At 43.9% G+C, this 20,458-nt stretch overlaps 1 protein-coding gene across 3 annotated transcripts in view; it reads left to right on the top strand.

Moving 5' to 3' along the window:
• Positions 1 to 20,458, top strand: part of camsap3 (calmodulin regulated spectrin-associated protein family, member 3) — a 210,603-nt gene that overhangs the window by 176,454 nt on the left and 13,691 nt on the right. For all 3 annotated transcript variants that reach the window (XM_041177237.1, XM_041177235.1, XM_041177238.1), the window contains 4 exons: positions 4,703 to 4,778; positions 6,179 to 8,330; positions 16,649 to 16,785; positions 17,538 to 17,740. In XM_041177237.1, the coding sequence (XP_041033171.1) occupies positions 4,703 to 4,778; positions 6,179 to 8,330; positions 16,649 to 16,785; positions 17,538 to 17,740 (2,568 nt within the window). The remainder of the gene's footprint in view (positions 1 to 4,702; positions 4,779 to 6,178; positions 8,331 to 16,648; positions 16,786 to 17,537; positions 17,741 to 20,458) is intronic.

The following is a 20,458-nucleotide window of genomic DNA, read 5'->3' as shown; positions in this document are numbered from 1 at the left end:
CAGGATTGCCCTGGAGCCTCCAGGAATGAAAGATTAATTTCCCAACAGCGGCAAAATAGCTTTGCCAGTCTCTTTGAATTCTGTGGTTTATTAGTTTATTTAAAAAGAAATTTGAATGGAAAAAGAAAGCAGTTGGTGGTCACATAATGAAGCACCAGGAATACGTCTAGCCAGAGTTGGCAACTCTAGTCCGTAATGGCCCATAAATCAAAACTAAGGTTTGTGCCTACACTTCCTGTTCAGAAGGTTGGGGAAGCATTAAACAAGGCAAGCTTTGGCGGTCTTGGGGGTATAATACTCCACGTGCCCACACACAGGTTATTTATAACACTGCTGACCAGAAATAATTCTGTTCACTATTGGGTACTTTTCCCTTGCTGGTCATGAAATGTAGTTTTTCATACAGTATAGCATACAGTTTTTCATACAGTACTGTGCCATAGATTGTGACTAGGAACACACTTGCTTCAGTTTTTCTCTAACTGATTTCCCTCATTCTCAGCTAAAGGTTAATGGATTGACTTGTAGCTAGGGCAAGTTATGCACACATAAGCCCGGTTCTGTAAATGTATCCAAGATTCCCGCACTACTTCCCAACTGGTGACCTCGTAATTTTGTGTGATTTAGATTTTGAATTAAGGCCTCATGTGCTGTTGTTAAAATTGCTTAAATTGAACATCTTATGTCATTTCTTTTTCAAGCATTTCTCGGTTTTGAAATAATTGTTTGTTTCTCTTGTATAAAACCAGAAAGAGGGCCTTCATTCTCCCTCGAGCCTGTTTTGATCTTCTATTAGATCATGGCTGATCTGTACCTCAACCTGGTTACCTGCCTTAGCTCCATATCCCTTGAATCTATCGATCTCAGTCTTGAAAGTTTCAATTAACCCTTAATATTCACAGCTTTCTGGGGAAGAACGTTTCAGGGTTCCACTACCCTCTGTGTAAAGAAGTGCCTCTGAAATTGTAGTGTTTTGAAAATTGCATTATGTATTTTGTCTGCTTAAGACTACCATGTACCAGCAGAGGGAGTCTACTAGGAAGAGATAATAAAGAATCCATGTTTAACAGCTCATGCCATCCTAATCCTAAATGTTTCTGGCTGAATATATAACTGTTCCTATTCCAAGAGCTTCAGTTTGCAATTATTCGTAACTGGGAGAAGTTATGCTGCCATTTTGTTCATAACTAAGAGTTAAAATGCACTTCATTGCTCTGATATTGTAGAATATTGGGTGTCTTACTCTCGGTTCAATAATTCAAAATGCTTTTTCTCTGATCACTACTAGTGTCCACCTGTATGGTCACCTGTTAGCCAAGTTAAGCAAGACCGATTCTATGAATTGTATTGTTGGCTTCTTGCCTTGGGTCAGTGGATAGCACTCTGGCCTCTGAAGCAGAAAATTGTAGGTTCAAGTCCCACTCTAAAGATTTAAGCATGTAATCTAGGCTGATAAGCCAGTGCTGCACTGAGAGAGTGCTGCACTGTTGGAGGTGCCAACTTTAAGATGAGATTTTAAGCTGAGGCCCCATCTGCCCCTTCATGTGGATGTAAAAATATCTCATGACACAATGTGTTGTAAAGCAGGGGGATTATCCTGGTGGCCAGGTCAATATTTATCCTTCAATCAACATCATGAAACAGATTGATTTGGTAGTCATGTTGCTGTTTGCGAGAGCTTTCTATGGGCAAATTGGCTGTTGTATTTCCCTACAATAGAACAGCAACTACACTTGTTGATTAGCTATGAAGTGCTTTGGGGTCTTCCCGAGATCAAAAAGGTGCTACATAAATGCAAACGTTTCCCCAATTCAAGCTGAAATGATCCGGAAGCTTCCTATGCTCGATAACACTTGTTACTGAAAACATAATGACGTTGCTGAGTCATTCTCCTATCCTATTATTGAGAACATTCACTGTAAAGTTTATTCTAACAATATAACTCTTGTCTCTCTCGATGATAAATGTTGGCTGCGTGTATGATGTTTGTTGTAGATGATGGGGTTGGGAGTGATTTCAGAAAGTTATTCCATAGCGCCACCTAGCTGCTTGTAACTACATGGTGACAGTTGACATAGTAAAATTGAATGGGAAATGTCGACATAGCAATTTACCAGGTGTCCGCCTTGTCTCCATGGTAACGCTCCTGCCTCCGAGTCTGGAGATTCAAACCTTGCTCCAGCCACTGCAGCGCTGCCTCAGTGGAGAGCCAAAGTGTCCACTGAGATTCTGCGCTCAATTCCTGCAATGTAGCTTTAACCTCTAACCTTCTGACTTGGTTGGAAGCTGGCGCTACCAACTAATCCAGGCCGACCCTGCAAGTGATCTGATCCCACAAATCGGGAGCCAGAGATGTGCTGAGCCACAATTAAAAATGGTCTTAATCACTGCCTCTCCCGCAGTGTGCCAGCTCTCTCGCTGCTACTGCACCTTTTGCATTGAGAAAAGAAACTTGATTTTAAACAACTGATGGGGTGGAAGGGAAAAGCTCCTGATGGTGAGTGTAGTACAGTAATTCCATCCCTCCATGTTGGCGATTATAACCTACTTCGTGGTTGCAGTTTGTCATTAGAGCAGTTCAGTTAAATTACCTTATAATTTGCTGTTAGCTAGCTATTATTCTATAATTATGACCTACTGTTATAGTTCCACACCCACAGAACACACCCCACAATAATTGAACAAATGAAAAAAAAAAGCACAGTTAAATGACCTGATAATGATATCTTTTATTTTTCACCTCTGAGCCTGGTCCATTTTTTTTCCAGGCCTGATGTTTGTCATATGATATCACCCATATTGTGTTATTTAAAAATGCTCCACATCTGCACTCACTTCCCTTCAAATCCCTCTGGCCACGTTTTGAACGAAAATTGCCTGCATAGAACGTGCCAGGCTGTAATTGCAGTCTGCTACCCTTTGGAGGAGTTGCAGCACCCCCACTGGTAGGAAGGTCTGATTGCAGTGTGACATGTTGACATAGGCTGTTTTAGGGAAATACTAAAATCAATCATTTTGATCATGGTTTTGGAGGGACTGTTATGTTTCCATCATGTGATCTAATTATTGCTTCCTAGTATCATCTCCCCATGTACAATACCCCAGGAAGCTGAATAGTGCATGATACATAGTACACAATGTGTATCTACTTCTCTCCTCTGACTTCTAAAGAAAAGAAAGACGTGCATTTATCTAGCACTTTTTCAACCACTGGATGTCTCAGTGCTTTGCGGCCAATGAATCATTTTTGAAGTGTAGTCACTGTTATAATGTCGGAAGCAGCCAATTTGCTCGAAGCAAACAACAGTCTGATTATAACCAGATAACCTGTTTTTTATGATGTTGACTGAAGGGTTGGCTAGGACTCTAGGGATAACTCTCCTAACTCTTCCTTGGGATGGTGCCATGGGATTTCTCCAGCCAAGCAGGCAGACGTGGCCTCGATTTAACATCGCATCCAAAAGACAGTAATATCAGAAAATGTAATCTCCTTTCTGTGGTATAATTTCAAATGAAGCTTTGTTTTTCTGACAATTCAGTATGGTCGGCCTATACTCTATTACCCAGCACCTTTTGAGGGTGTGAATGAAAATAAATGCAATCTGATGTGATAGTGATTAATTCTCCATCGAAGATTCAAATCAGTAATCCTGAGATGGAAAACTATAACTCAACTAGACCCACGTTTATTATGTTGAGATAAGAGATCCTCACACGATCATGCTGGATGCTGATGCCTGAAAGCTATTTCTTTTCTTAATTATTACCCCTTGAAGAATACCTATTACCTTGAAGAAACTCTGAGGAAGCCAAAAACTCAGGAATGGAGCAGAGCTTGTGTGCTTTGGCACAATTATCATAACCTCTCTGAACATGTAAAACTCATGTTTTGCTTAAAGCTAGTGCAGTCCTTTTTTTATAAGCTATGGTTTCTGAATGCTGGGATAGGACCAGTAAAACTCCAAAGTCCCTAAGATAATTAAACTATTCCAGTGGATCATCCCACTCACCCACCTATCACGAGCAGTCCGAAAATGTGTTAACTTCTGTCAATACTTTCCCTCTTTTACCAACCCTACAGAGCATTTCGATTTTAGCCTCCTGAATGAGGCTAATTACAGTTTCCCCCTGAATGCATTTAGACCTGGCACCTTCCAATCTTGTGGTTGATTTCCAAAACCCTGAACTTCCCCTGCTCACATTCCAGCTATTTGCCTCCATTTTATTGGGCCTGTTTTGTTACCTCTTCACCGGACTGTTACAATTGAGCCAATTTAGGGGTTTTGAGAAAAAAAAGAGAGGTGGTTGTCCTTCCAGAGAACAGGCAGAGTAAATGGAGAGCAGCTTGACACTACCCTATCCATCTCACATCAGCCAAGAGTGAGACCTCTTCACAGGGCAGTCCCATCCTCTGGCAGTTTTCATCAGTCAGGAATGCGTTGGGGTTGAATTCAGACAGCCATCGTTTCACAGATTGGTTACAGCACAAGAGGAGGCCAAATTTGGAGGTCTTTGTGGCTATTACCTCCAACGTATACCAAGTCGTCAAATTGGACATTGGCAAGCAGAGGGTTAATTACAATGGAATAACTGCAATGTCTATGTACCTAACCGAAAGAGGCAAGGAGAAAAGATAAATCTTTTGAGCTGTTGCTGTATTACATTGAAGATTTAAAAGCCATCCTTGTGTGTTTCTTCTCAGGTGCTCTGAATCACTCTACCTCAATGTCACAGGTCGATTCCTTTGGAAAGGCGTGGACAAAGAAGCAACTAAAGAGGTAATTTTGGATACAGGAGCAAGTGATAGCAAAGATCAAGTGTGATGCAGCCCATTCCAAGTGCCCTGTTTTGTGGGCCCCAAGTTAAATTCTACCACTGAGCATTTTGCTCTTGCTGAGGCTGCCATTTAAGTAATATAGCACTTTGCATAATTTCAAGAACATATCCTTGTTTCCATTTCCAGTTTGAACAAGGAACCTACGTTGAGAAGACTCACTCTATTCTATTTGCCCTCACCCCCATTTCCAGTTTTACTTGCTGGTGGTGCGAGTGTCGGATACAATGAGCGGGTTTCCAATTAAACTGTGCACGCGCAATACTGCCAGTTGCACCACATCGGTAGCCACTGTCGCTGTCCGCTGATGGGGTAATGGGGCAAAGGACTGGGTTCAACAGTGTTTCAGTGGGTAAAGAAATTGTGGCTGCAGCACTGTTTCACACACACATTGATTTGGATACTCTCTTCCAGCAAAAGTGAACCAAATGCTCGATGGTCGTGTTGCAATTTGACACGTTCTGTTGCTATGGAGGGTTGCTAAGCTTCAGTGCGCCCCATGAGAAATGGCCTACTTTAGGGTATAAGAGAAAATAGGGCACAGGCGTAGCCATAAATTTTAGTTGTGACTTTCTAAATTAAGGCTATTAATTCAGCGCAGGAGAATTTTTCCAGACCATATTTTTTTTTTGTTCTTTTTGAAATGAAGAATTGAATTCGTTGCTGTCAGTTTAGGGGTGAAGTTCGCCTGTTACAAGCAGATACGAACTCTTAACAGGGGATTGAGGGATACGGTGCAGGAACGCGGAGCTGATTAACTGCGAATCACCTTCAGCGGCAGAGCAGGCTTGGAAGGCTACACAACCAGGTCCTGCTCCTCTCACTCATGTCCTGACAAGTCGTGAGTAAATTTTCCTGTTGCGCAATTCGGACACGAAGTGTCAACTGTTGGGCGCAAGTTTTGGGGAATTTCCAAATGAGTACAAGCCATGATTTAATGCTGTTTCCTGGCCGAGAACAAGAACAGGACAGTGGCATTAGCTTTGTATTGCTCTGACCAAGAGCTGACACAGACATCGAGGGGCAAATGGGTTCCTTTCTGTGCTGTTAACATCTGTGTTTCAGTTACCTTTTTTTTTGATATTATAAAGACTATCACAAGGCAGCTAAGAGAGGAGAATGACACACGGTCCATCTTTGGTCATCCATAGTGTCAAACTCTCTCGTAATTAATTCCAAGTAACTTGTTTTCACAACCGCACCTGGAAATACTTCCTAAATGTTGATTACTTTTCTATAGCCAAAACCCAATCGTTATTTTGCATCCAATCTTGTCTTACGTTTTAAAGTAATATCCAATCTTTAACCTGCCATTTAATGTATGTCAATTTTTCTGTTGTGCAGGCCATTGTCACAAGCAGTGTCTTTCAGCATTCCCTTTGGCCTAGACAGCGATGTGGACATTGTCATGGGCAATCCTGTCGGGTTAATGAGGTCTGTGAGCTCCGACAGCCTCACCACCAACGCCTATCGATCTCAAAACTGTTTACCGAGAGCTGTGTGCAACTCTTCAGAAGACACTGCTGGTTACCTAGGGAAGGAGGAACTGGCAAATGAGAATGGGCCAGTGATGTCGCCGAGGACACCTAGAAAGGGGTCACAATTGTCCAATAAGATGACGGAGAAAGAACACCACAGGCCTGTTGAAAATGGGGTAATCGATGATCATAATAATTGTACTGAGTTGCCAACAATTGAAGAAGCATTGAAAATAATTCACAATACTGATAAACTTGAACCCAGACTGCGCCCTGAAGGAGCACCAGATGGCTTTTTCCTCCATAGGCCTGACCTGACTGAAGGTTTTCTGAAATCCAAGACCGGCCAGTCCAAATTTGACGTCAACCCTCCATACAAGCCCACAGATGCAGACGGGGAGTCTGGGGTTCTTGCACCCAATGGGGAACAGGTGAGTAGTGGAGCTGCTCTGTCGGAAGATGGTAACTTCTCTCGGGATGACGATTCCGTCCTGAGAGACAACAGTTTGGATTCTGACGTGGACGACTGCTCGAGGCCTGCTCAGGAGAAGGACTACGTCAGCAAAGATGAATGCACGTCTTGCCTCAGTTCCATCAGCTCGCAGGCCGAAAGCGTGGCCTCCTCCTCCGGTTCGGGCGTGAAGATGACCAGCTTTGCTGAGAGGAAAATGAAGAAGATTAACCCGCTGGACTCCAAATCCAGCAGCTCTCAAAAGACGACACCTGATAGCTCGGACCTTAATGACCAGCAAATGGCGTCCTGGGCTCAGAAGTCCGATGAGAGCCCCAGCCAAAACCAGGCCCTGGCATCAGAGATGACTCAACTGGGAATTAGACTAGAGGAGAAGCGGCGGGCGATCGAGGCTCAGAAGAAGAGAATCGAGGCCATTTTTGCCAAGCACCGGCAGAGGTTAGGAAAGAGCGCGTTCTTGCAGTTGAAAAAGAAAGAGGAAAGTGGGGAGCCAGAAAATGGGGCTGCAGCAGATGAAGACAGAAGGAAGTTATCCCTGGAAGAAAGGTTGTCAAAAATTGAAGATGACGACGATGAGAACGAAACTGAAAGCCCAACGCAGACGGAATTTAAGGGAAAGGATAGCAAAATACCAGAAAAAGATCATGAGGAAAGCCCTAGCCAGGACAATGGAGAAAAAGATGCAAAGCTGAGAGTATCCGAATCCCCGAAAGAGCCAGAGGTGGACACGGATATTGGGGAGTACAACAATGCTGTCGCAAAACTGAACTCGGCCTTGTCCTCCCTGCAGATAGACATGCAGCGTTTGGCGCAGCAACAGGAAACATTGATGGAGAAGAAAAACATGCATGCTTGGGTAATCCCTGCCCACAAACCGCCCTCGCAAAGGCCAACGCGCGATTTTCAACCGTCCCGATCTGGGGAGTTCTCGTCCCCCTCGCCCTCACCCTCGCGCAAACCGGTTTCTTCTGGAACACGCTCGCCCCAGTCCAGCCAGAAGAAGGCAAATTCGGCCCTGCCAAAGAGCCCAAGGCACTCGCGGCCTGCTGAGCTGAAGATAACGCCTTTGACACGTGTCCTTACGCCGCCACAGAATGTAGACTCCCTACCTCACCTCAGAAAGTTCTCGCCGAGCCAGGTGACAGTCCAAACCAAGTCTTCCATTTGCTTTGGTGAGGATGATGAAGAGCTAGACGCTGATGTCAGGCCAAAGCAAAGGCTAGTTGGACCATATGCAAGCTTTGGTGGCCAGCCAAATGAACCTTCAGTGGTGGAGCCTGATGAACCGCCCTTTGACCTTGAAAATGAAGGTAATCTCCGGCCTGTGGGGCCAATAGTATCTCGAAAGACAGGTGGACAGGCAGATGAGCAGCCTGAAGGTGGGAAAAAGGACAATGCCACGTCTATTAAAAGGACTAGTTTAATCGAGATACCACTGTCTTCCTTAAAAGGCCCTGAGGAAAGTGAGGATCGACTAGAGAACGTCAGTGACTCCACGATTGACCAAATGGACTCTGAGCAGAGGTCTGTTGGTTTCTTCTTCAAGGTTGGTGAACTTTTGCTTTGTTCCTTGTCACATCACCAATCGCACCTCTTCTACTAGAAACACCAGGGAACTTATCGGACACCCAGCATGAACGCAGTCTAGTTGCCTCAGCAAATTAAAAGTACCAATTCTTGTGTCAGGCACAGGATTATTTTTAAATGTGTTTTTGAACCTGCTGATGTCTGTGCCCCTCTTTTTAGGAGGCTCCTTAGAGCCTATCTCTTTGAACATACCTTGGTCACCTGTCCGAATATCTCCTTATGTGGCTCAGTGTCAAATTCTGTTTGATAACAGTCTTGGGATGTTTTACTGAATTAAAGGTGCTGTATAAATGCAAGTTGTTGTTACAGCACTTGGATGTATTGGATTGCCAGTGTATGGCCCATTGAGGGTCGCAGGTTGGTTATAAAACCTGTCCAATCTCCCATCTATCTAAATTCATGAACATGTAATGGTACAGCCGAAGGTAAATGCTGAGCTGTTCAAGCCCCAGAGGGAAACTTGAGACAACTACCACAACTATTTTTGCAATTTGTATGTTTCACAATCTGGGTTTTGAATTCATTAATAATAAGATTACAGAGCCTTATAGGTTTTTACAAAACTAAGTTAAACATTTATTAATAGGAAAAATGATTTTAAGCACACACACATGTCTGCAAATTACTGTTATAATAACTTCTAAATCCCCTAGTTAATCTGACTCCTGGTTACACCTCTCTTATGGCAAAAGTAAAAAAACACAGATTTTAAAAGAGCCACAATAACCTGGACCGTCAAATTCAACGTGAGCCTTTTCTCCATTTTGATTCTTTGTAGGCAGCAAGTTGAGGCTTAGAGGCTGAAGGCTTTTCACCCTTGTTAGATCTTAGACTGCCTGGCTTGACACACAGCCTTCTCTCCTTTATACATATTTTCCCCTTTGAATGCAAGTTTCTACTGTTTCACTATGTCTTTGGACCTTTACCTCTCTACTGATAATATCTATCATAGTATAATTTTACCAGTAATCTTTGGGGGAAAAAAATAAACACGCTGTTTCTTAACTTCTCCTGACCAGGTGTAATATTTCACTCCCTCTTTTGACTTCTAGTTTAGTTTATTTAACAATGCAAATGTCCTTTTACACCTTACATTCTAACCTTCCCCGAGTTTACCTACTTAACATTTCAAACCTAGCTTATCCTCTGATACATCAAAGCACCCAGACCAGCTGCCTTTAATTCAATGAAGGCACGCTCTCTCACTCACGCGCATGCGCGCACACACACACGCACTCTCTCACACACGCACTCTCTCACACACGCACTCTCTCACACACGCACTCTCTCACACACGCACTCTCTCACACACGCACTCTCTCACACACGCACTCTCTCACACACGCACTCTCTCACACACGCACTCTCTCACACACGCACTCTCTCACACACGCACTCTCTCACACACGCACTCTCTCACACACGCACTCTCACTCACGCACTCTCACTCACGCACTCTCACTCACGCACTCTCACTCACGCACTCTCACTCACGCACTCTCACTCACGCACTCTCACTCACACTCACTCACTCACACTCACTCACTCTCTCTCACATGCACACACTCACTCACTCTCTCTCACATGCACACACTCACATTCACTCACTCACATACACACACACTCACACACATACACACATACACACACACACACTCACACACTCACACATACGCGCTCGCACTCGCTCGCACTCGCTCGCACTCGCTCGCACTCGCTCGCACTCGCTCGCACTCGCTCGCACTCGCTCGCACTCGCTCGCACTCGCTCGCACTCACATACACACACTCTCACACACTCTCACACACTCTCACACACACTCCTCACACTCACACACACTCACACTCACACTCACACTCACACTCACACTCACACTCACACTCACACTCACACTCACACTCACACTCACACTCACACTCACACTCACACTCACACTCACACTCACACTCACTCACACACACTCACACTCACTCACACACACTCACACTCACTCACACACTCACACTCACTCACACTCACACTCACGCTCTTATATATACACTCACGCTCTTATATATACACTCACGCTCTTATATATACACTCACGCTCTTATATATACACTCACGCTCTTATATATACACTCACGCTCTTATATATACACACACACTCTTATATATACACACACACACGCGTGTTACTATATCTTCCTGACAAACAAAAAAAAATAGGCGGGCTATATTTTGGATGTACAATGCTCTCCATCTGGTTTACACACAAGGAGATATTGGGACTGGTAACCAAAATCTTGGTCAGAGGTAGGTTTTAAAGAGCATCTTATAAGTGAAGAAGGAGGTAGAGGTGTGAAGTTTAGGGAGGGAAGTCCAGGGTTTAAGACCCAAGCAGCTAAAGGCATGGCCACCAACGGTGGAGGAGTTAAGATCCAGGTTGTGCAACAGGCTAGATTGTAGAGGATAAAGGCCGATTCTGATATATTTTTAAAAAGCTATGCATAGCCATATTCACGGTAATGTGCATGAATGAAACACGATCTCTTGCACAGCTATAAAATAGGTGAATGAAGAGAAATGGGGGTGGGGTGGGTATAGGGGATTAGGATTCGTGAGGGTAAACATCATCATTGACTAGATGGGCTGAGCAGTATGTTTTCAACAAAAGGTGTGACAAAGGTGTGTCATATACTGAATGACCATTGTTGTAAAACAACATTATTAACACACTCAGTAATGGTAGGATGATACATGTTCAGCACAAACGAGGTGTTGGTCAGACTAGTCCTGTAAGCACTAACAAAGATTGAAAATGCCATTTGAGTCAGATTGCCAGAAACATTAACCTATTACAGTCACAAATAAAAACCAAATTCTGAATCGCAGGCAATCTGGGGTGTGGTCAGCAACTGAAAGTTTTTACACACGCCATCTCTGTCTTGGATGACCAGTTCTTGGGGCTGAGACCAGCTCCTGACCAGAGAGCATTGGGGCCTTGGGAACAAAGTGACATGGATCATATCTGTTAGCCTCCGATGGGCAATCTTTTGTTTCATTCTATTTTGCTTTAAGAATAAACTTGGCACATTATTGGTCTGCACCGCACTGATGTCTTTCTGAAGTGCAGTCACTGTTGTAAAGCAATACAACACAGAAGGAGGCCATTTGGCCCATCATGGCTGTGCGAACGCTTTGAAAGAACTGCTTAATTTGTCCCGGTCTCTGCTTTCCCCACAGCCCTGCAAGTTTTTCCCATTCAAATGTATATTTTGAAAATTATTAAATTTGTTTCCACCATCCTTCCAGGCAGCACATTCCAGATCCTAACTTTCTATAAAAAAAAATCAAATTCTCATCATCTCTCTCTTTTCGTTCTTTTACCACTTATATTAAATCATTGTCCTCTGATTATTTATACGAATAATGTTGCTCTCAATGGGGTTTCTGTTGTATGGTATTTAATTTTTAAGCGGTTTATCTTGTAATACTAAACTAACAAAATGAAAATTTTGGCTTGGTTAATAGAAAGTGGAAATCAGTGGCAAATTAATGAAGGCTTTGTTAAGAATGTTGACTAATGGACCTGCTCTATTCATAGAGCAGGAATATTTTTTACAACAATATCATTGTTAGCCTTGGCTCAGTGGGTAGCACTCGTATGTCTGAGTCAGAAGATTATGGGTTCAAATCCCACACTTGAAAACACAAAAGAGAAAGACTTGCGTTTATATAGTGCTTTCCACAACCACTGGGCCCCTCAAAACGCGTTACAGCCAATCAAATATATTTTAAGCATAGTCATTTCCGTAATGTAGGAAATGCAGCAGCCAATTTGCACACAGCAAGATCCCACAAGCTACAATGTGATAATGACCGGGTAATCTATTTTTGCAATATTGATTGAGCCAATAAGTATTGGCCAGGGCACAGGGAGAATGTCCTGCCCTTCCGAATAGTGTCATGGGATATTTTACATCCATCTGTGCAGGCAGGCCTCAGTTTAATGCCTCGTCCAAAAGACAGCACCTGCAGCTGTGCAGCACTCCCTCAGTACTGCAACAGAGTGAGCGCTTTGATTTTTGTGCTCAAGCCATGGAGTGGGACTTGAACCCAGAATCTTGTGACTCAGAGACAGGAGTGCTAGCCACTGAACCTCAGTGAAATTATGTAGACTGACACTCCAGTGCATCACTGCGGGAGTACTGAACTTTCAGAGTTGACGTTTTTCAGATGAAACTTCAAACCAGGTCCCACGTACTGATGTAAGCAATCCCAGAGCATTTGTAAGGAACATATATTTTTATTTCTGTTGGACTGTTGTAAGGAACATATCTTTTTATTTCCTGTTGGACAAGTGATTAAAATTACAGTGGCTGCAGTTTGAAAGACATGTCCACAGGAACAAGATGAGAGATATACACAAAGTTGCAGTCCTGGAACAGAGTGTGCCATGAAAGCAGGATGGTGCCAGAAAGGAGTCCTGCTCCAAGGGAGCTGCCTGGCAACAATGTTTTAATAGGCTCCTGGCCAGGTGACCAGGTTTCATGTGAGAAGCAATACAGCAAAATAGCTCCTAGCTTGAGAGGAACAAGACCTGTATGTGGAAGATTCCAGTAATTCCACAATAATAGCTAACTGGCCTTTTCTCCTCATACCTCTTTTAACCTGCTCTCTCTCCCTGAAAACCCCAGTCAAGAGGCAAAGGGGAAAATCACTGTTAGAGACATTGAAAGGCAAGTGCTCAACCAGTGAAATAAAGGCTGGAAGACCACCTCGTGCCATCAACGAGAACTGAAAGGAATTTGGAAAACATCAATCAAAATCAACCCATTGAATCCTGTATTCCGGAAATGGTGCTATTGATCTGTTTTATCCCACTCTTCAAATCCATGTTTTTGTGCGTCGTATGTGTTTGTGTATAGGAATTTAAGAAGCGGTAGAGTTTAGGTTAGAGTTAGAAGTTAACACTTCATATTTCTTTCTTTTGCCACTGGTTAACGACAGTTTGTCCAATAAACAGTTAGTTACTTATTTAGTTTACAAACCAGGTGCTCACATTCTGTTAACCTAAATTAAACAATTAGGTAGAATTGGGGCCAATCTGGTGGTTTGATCAAAGTTTTTCACATTTGTTGCAGCTCAGGGAGCAGTGGGGCTGATATTACAGTGCACTATTCCCAGTGAGTCGATATTACAGCGCGCTGTCTCCAGTGAGTCGATATTACAGCGCGCTGTCTCCAGTGAGTCGATATTACAGCGCGCTGTCCCCAGTGAGTCGATATTACAGCGCGCTGTCCCCAGTGGGTCGATATTACAGCGCGCTGTCCCCAGTGGGTCGATATTACAGCGCGCTGTCCCCAGTGGGTCGATATTACAGCGCGCTGTCCCCAGTGGGTCGATATTACAGCGCGCTGTCCCCAGTGGGTCGATATTACAGCGCGCTGTCCCCAGTGGGTCGATATTACAGCGCGCTGTCCCCAGTGGGTCGATATTACAGCGCGCTGTCCCCAGTGGGTCGATATTACAGCGCGCTGTCCCCAGTGGGTCGATATTACAGCGCGCTGTCCCCAGTGAGTCGTGACACTATTTTGAAGAGCAGAGGAGTTATCCCCCCAGTTAAAAGCAAAATACTGCGGATGCTGGAAATCTGAAATAAAAACAGAAAATGCTGGAAGAACTCAGCAGGTCTGGCAGCATCTGCGGAGAGAGAAACAGAGCTAACGTTTCAAGTCCTTATGACTTTTCAGAGCGGCTCATACCTCTGAAGAAGAGTCGTAGGGACTCTGCTGAGTTTTTCCAGCATTTTTTGCTTTTACTTCAGCTGTCCCCCAGCGTCCTGGTCAAAACTTATTCCTCAAGCGACATCACTAAACAACAGGTTGGCTGGTCATGATCTCAATGCTGTCTGTGGGAGCTTGCTGTGCTCAAATTAGCCACGATGTTTCCTTTATTACAACAGCAACTGCACTTCCAAAGCACTTCATTGGGTGTAAAGTGAAAGATGCAATAGAAATGCAAATAACTGCCATTGGTGGGAACTGGGAAAGTCTTGGACTTGGATCGGTGAAGGAATGGGAGATGGAGAAATGTGAAATAACAAGGAGGGCAAGCAACACCCAGGAAAGGAACCACAGAGGCATTAATAATAGATTTATTTTAAAAATTTTCTTTGAAGGCATTTGTTGACTTGTTACAAAAAAATATTGGACATGGGGTAAAATGGGCATTTGACCCACACTGAAGAATGATCCAATCGCGAAGATAGAGTTCACTCGCTTTAAGGTGAGGATAGACCTGCTGAGCGACCAATGGCAGGAGAGTGGGGTGGTTATGGTCGGAGACTGGAGATCACCATGTGGGTGTACCTACACCACGTGGACTGCAGCGGTTCAAGAAGGCAGCTCACCACCACCTTCTCAAGGGCAACTAGGGGTGGGCAATAAATGCTGGCTTAGCCAGCGACGCCCACATCCTGTGAAAGAATAATAAAAGGGAAAAAAAATTCGGGATATGTCCAACCACAGGTTGGCATCCTAATGGGTGACATATAGGTGTGCAAGTCATCCAGTGCAATTGTCCAATCACTGCAAGGTTGTGGAATTTGGCTATGCCTCAAGGAGTTTTTGATTGAAACCTTTTTTTTAAGAGTCTATATCTCATGGCAAAGATGCACTTTCAGGCATCTTGATCAAAATAATTTATCCAAAAATAATTTACCCATTGGAGATGTTCAGAGGTGGCATAAAGAGTAAATTCCAATTTCCATTCACCTCGTGTCAGGTGGCAGTGGGAGTATAAGACGTGGGAGGTGAGTAGAATCGAGGCCTGTTTCCTGCCATGTTAGCTGGTTACCAGTGGACTCGGAATAGGGAGGGAAGAACCCACCTGGGTGCCTTCTCTTGATTTGTTTTCTGCTGTGCCTCAAACCAGGTATGTTCCTTAACCAAGGCCAGTGATCCATAGTGTAGCCAATGCAGGAATGCTCTGTCAAAAATTCCTCTCCATATCCTTAAAGTGCGATCCCAAATTCATAATTTTGCAGAATAGTTAGACTTGCCTTCACTGGTCATTCCATTTTCCCAAAAAGGTGTTCTGATGCTATCTTACAAGATTTCAGTGTCAATTTATGCTTATTTTAATCTACAGGTAGCAGTGGTGCTTAGTGGTTTGATTAGGATTGATTAGTTAACTGTGGCGAGAACAGCCTTTACATTTTCTGCACTTCTCTCGCCCTTTCCCTTCCCTTCCAGAAACACAGTAAGGCTCTCCTTGTCCTCACCTTCCAGCTCACCAGCCTCCTCATTCCATGGATCATTTTCTGCCATTTGGGGAAAAGGCAGGGCAATAGCACTAGGTCATGATGCTCATTTGGAGAGCCGGTGCAGACACAATGGGCTGAATGGCTGCCTTCTGTGCCCTTAAGATTCTGTGATTTCATAACCCCAGGTCCATAAAACTGCTAACAAATTAATAAAGAGACTCGGTGCAAGTTGGAACTAATTACTTGAGCTTCATTGACCAGATAGGCAGTGCCTCAAAGACTGCAAGATGCAGGTTGGACAATCCTTGCTCCTTGTTTTATTCTCTTACACTGACCTCAAGAATGGCTGGCCCACAGGTCGTTTTTACTTAGCTAAAGAGAATGAGGTACCTACCAGATTTGGAAAATTGGAACCTTTCTGTTGAGTAAGATTCTTTTTTGATTGTAGATGGATTTTTTTTCCCACGTTTTGTTCACTGGCGATTAATTATCTGTCCCAAGTTGTTCCGATGAGGCTGGGGTGAGGCTTTCTCCGCCTATTGCTGCAGTCCTTGTTCTCATAGTTCTCGTATAATGGTGTTAGGTAGAGCGTTTCAGGACTTGTAATCTGGGGCAAGATGGTGTGGTGACATTCCTGTGATATTGCTGCACTTTTTAAAATGGTATCTGTTCAGGTTCTCTTATCCAACTTTAGGTCCCTATTACTGCAGTTAATCTGGAGAAGGAGTGAATGAAGTCATTCTTCTTTCCCTAGGAGTTTTCAGTGTACTTAGTAAACCTGAAGGGTTTAATCAACTTGCCCGTAGGAAATAGTAGCAAAATTTATTGACAATTTGGACAAGTTTGATCCTCTTGTTTAATTGGATTACGAGTGCCCCAGTTTAATTGGCCGCTCAAGCCAACATGTCCGGCCCAACACTGAGTCTTAAACTTTTTTGTAGAGTTGAACCAAGGTTTAGAACTTTGTAAAAATGTACAGAAGACTTTGCACCATTGGTTTTTCTTGTTTGTTTTCAATGTGCCTGTAGGACGAGGTGAAGGCTGAGGAAGAGATGGCCCTGAGACGAGCCACCTTAATGGAGAAGCAGCAGAAAAGGACGGAAGAGTTCAGGAGGCGCCGAATGTGGCTGGATGCCGAAAAGGAGCAAAAAAAAGAGGAGACCAGGTGAGGCAGAATAAAACTAGTGCCGCACAACTTGAATCCAACCTTTGCCTTTCCACGTATTATGGAGAAAGATTACAAGCAAGTCTCCCAAGGGTTTCTGTTTCACATTGTAAACATCAATTCCTCTCATTGGGATTCTGACTCTCTATAAAACTAGCAGTGGGCTTTACCTTTTGATATGGGGTACATCCCAAAATGGGTATCAGCCTTGTAGATCTTGAATGCTTTTACACTGGACACCCAACTGGCCATAAAAACAAAAAAACTGCGGATGCTGGAAATCCAAAACAAAAACAGAATTACCTGGAAAAACTCAGCAGGTCTGGCAGCATCGGCAGAGAAGAAAAGAGTTGACGTTTCGAGTCCTCATGACCCTTCGACAGAACTTGAGTTCGAGTCCAAGAAAAAGTTGAAATATAAGCTGGTTTAAGGTGTGTGGGGGAGGCGGAGAGACAGAGAAGTGGAGGGGGTTGGTGTGGTTATAATGGCCCAACTGGCCATTGTTGGAACAGTGGACTAAAATAGGGACACTAAATCCAACCATGGTTCTCAATTCTAACTGATATCCGACAACTCTGCTAAAAAAAATCTTTCATGGGTGGACATGAAACGAGGACAGGATTGGTTTAACAGCGTGAAGGCACTCGCTATGTTGACATGCCAAAGAATGGCTTTGATCATTTTCAGGAGAGTGCAAACTTTTTTTAAAAAAAAAGATTGGCCTAAATTGTTTTTTCTGTTCACCTTTTAAGGCAACAAGTGGAGGAAGAGAAAGTGGAGAAGAACTTCATCAAGCAGGAGTACCTCCGGCGACAGCAGCTCAAAATAATGGATGACCTGGACAAGGTTCTGAGAGCAAAGACCTCAGCGAGCAAAGGGAGGAAGCCTCGGCCCAAGTCATCGGTCTTTCGTGATGATTCTGTGCTGACTCGCAGCCCTGTGAAGGGTCTGCTCGGTGGGTGTGAAATGCCCTAAAAGAATTCACTTCATGTCTGTTCCGAAAGGAATGGCGGCGGAGAGAGACTGGCCCTCATGGACAGTCTCTACGCTGCTTATTCATAGTCTGGTGGAGCTCCAACGCCATCACACATGAAAAACCAGGACAAAGTAAATTTCCCTCGGATGTGGTCGGCCTCTGTTCAGCTGTCAGGGCCCTCAAATGAGTCCAAGGCCATAGATTCAAGCCCCACTCCAGGACTTGAGCCCACAGTGAAACCAGAATGTGTTGGAAAAGCTCAGCAGGTCTGGCAGCATCCATGGAGAGAGAGAGAGAATTAACCTTTCGAGTCCAGTTTGACTCTTAAGAGTGAGGTAAGACTCAAATCGTTAACTCTGTTCCCCTCTCCACAGATGCTACCAGACCTGCTGGGTTTTTCCAACACTTAGTTTTTATTTCAGAGCTCCAGCACGTGCAGTATTTTGTTTTTATTTATTTGAGCCCACAATGTCAGCTTGCACTTCAGTAGAGTACTAAAGGAGGGCTGTGACATGGTACATGTACATCATTTGCTAGAATACAGTATGACTAAACCAACATCAACAATGTCTAGAATTTTACAAGTTGGGTTGAATATTTGTTTTTACTGTAATCAGAGTGAGGGCATACATGACCAGAATAATTTGTGTTTTTTAAAAAAAAAAATTGTTTTCCCTTAACCTCAGCATATATTCAATGAAAATACCATCATTTGGCAAGAAGTAACGAAAAGAACAATTTATTTCTTCTTCCTTCCTCAATACTTTCAATGAACCTATCTGGCTTCTTTCTCTTTCTGCCTGGATATCTCCTACCGTTTCCATTAGCATGACTCTACTCTCTCAACATCTATGTCGAACCGGAACTTTGACTTTGATAACCAACCAACTCCCCTTAATGGACGGGATTTCCTGGCCCCACACACTGCCAGGATCGTCTGGTCCTGCTGCAAGTCAACCGACTTTTGGCTGAGCTGTCGACTGTCCCGTGGTGAGTCCCGTCCATGAAGGGGCTGGAAAATCCAGCCAATATTTGGGACTCGGGCATTGATTTGTCTTAATCAAAGACCTTGACTTACTTTCCTCTGCTGGTGGTTTCTGTGATACTGGCAAAGTTTTTGTTTCTTTGTGGCTTTTGCTTTCTTTCTGATTTTCACTTTAGGCTGTAGGAGGAATTTGGACTATAGGAGGTTTCTTATGTTCTCCCTTTGTCAGATTTCCCCTGTCAAGCAAATTATCTACATGATATTGATGGAGTCTCACTCTAATCTTCACCCTTAGCTATGTGAATTCACCTAGTCTCTTTACAACCATTCTGATCACAAACTCCTCCTTTATTGCCCTGGTTTTTCACCATGAACTTCTGACCAGCAACTTTATGCCATCTCAATGGCTATGGCTTTGGCACAGTCCTCTTTCCGATAAAAGCCTATGCTCAAAAGCTTGGCTTGGATGTTATTGTTCATTAGGCCTCCTATTAATGTTCCTGTCAAGTTGGTTTCTAAGTTTGCGCCATACCCACAGTGATGAGAGTTTCTTTAATTCAAAGAACAAAGAAAAGTACAGCACAGGAACAGGCCCTTCGGCCCTCCAAGCCTGCGCCTATCATATTGCCTGTTAACTAAAACATTTTGCACTTCCGGGGTCCATATTCCTCTATTCCCGTCCTATTCATGTATTTGTCAAGCCGCCTCTTAAACACCATTATCGTACCTGCTTCCACCACCTCCTCTGGCAGCGAATTCCAGACACTCACTACCCTCTGCGTAAAAAAACTTGCCCCGCACATCTCCTCTATAGTTTTCTCCTCTCACCTTAAATCTATGTCCCCTAGTAACTGACTCTTCTACCTGGGGAAAAAGCTTCTGACTATCTACTCTGTCCGTGCCACTCATAATTTTGTAAACTTCTATCAAGTCGCCCCTCAATCTCTGTCGCTCTAGTGAGAACAATCCGAGTTTCTCCAACCTCTCCTCATAGATAATAACCTCCAGACCAGGCAGCATCCTGGTAAACCTCCTCTGCACCCTCTCCAATGCCTCCATATCCTTCTGGTAATGTGGTGACCAGAATTCCACGCAATATTTCAAGTGTGGCTTAACCAAGGTACTATCCAGCTGCAGCATGACTTCCCAGCTTTTATACTCAATACCCCTGCCGATGAAGGCAAGCATGCCATATGCCTTCCTGACTACCTTATCCACCTGCGTTGCCACTTTCAGTGACCTGTGGACCTGTACACCCAGATCCCTCTGCCCGTCGATGCACTTAAGGGTTCTGCCATGTATAATTCCTACCTGTGTTAGACCTTCCAAAATGCATTACCTTGCATTTGTCCGGATTAAACTCCATCTGCCATTTCTCCGCCCAAGTCTCCAGCCGATCTATATCCCGTTATATCCTTTGACAATCCTCTTCATATCTGCAACTCCTTCAACCTTAGTGTCGTCTGCAAACTTACTAATTAGCCCAGTTACATTTTCCTCCAAATCATTTATGTATACTACAAACAGCAAAGGTCCCAGCACTGATCCCTGTGGAACTCCACTAGTCACAGGTCTCCATTCAGAAAAGCACCCTTCCACTGCTACCCTCTGTCTTCTATGACCAAGCCAATTCTGTATCCATATTGCCAGCTCACCTCTGATCCTGTGCGACTTTACCTTCTGTACCAGTCTGCCATGAGGGACTTTGTCAA

This window comes from Carcharodon carcharias, chromosome 30 (genome assembly GCF_017639515.1).
Source record: "Carcharodon carcharias isolate sCarCar2 chromosome 30, sCarCar2.pri, whole genome shotgun sequence".
Lineage (NCBI taxonomy): Eukaryota > Metazoa > Chordata > Chondrichthyes > Lamniformes > Lamnidae > Carcharodon > Carcharodon carcharias.
Note: the sequence above shows the minus strand (reverse complement) of the source record. Positions and strands in the feature narration are given on the sequence as shown.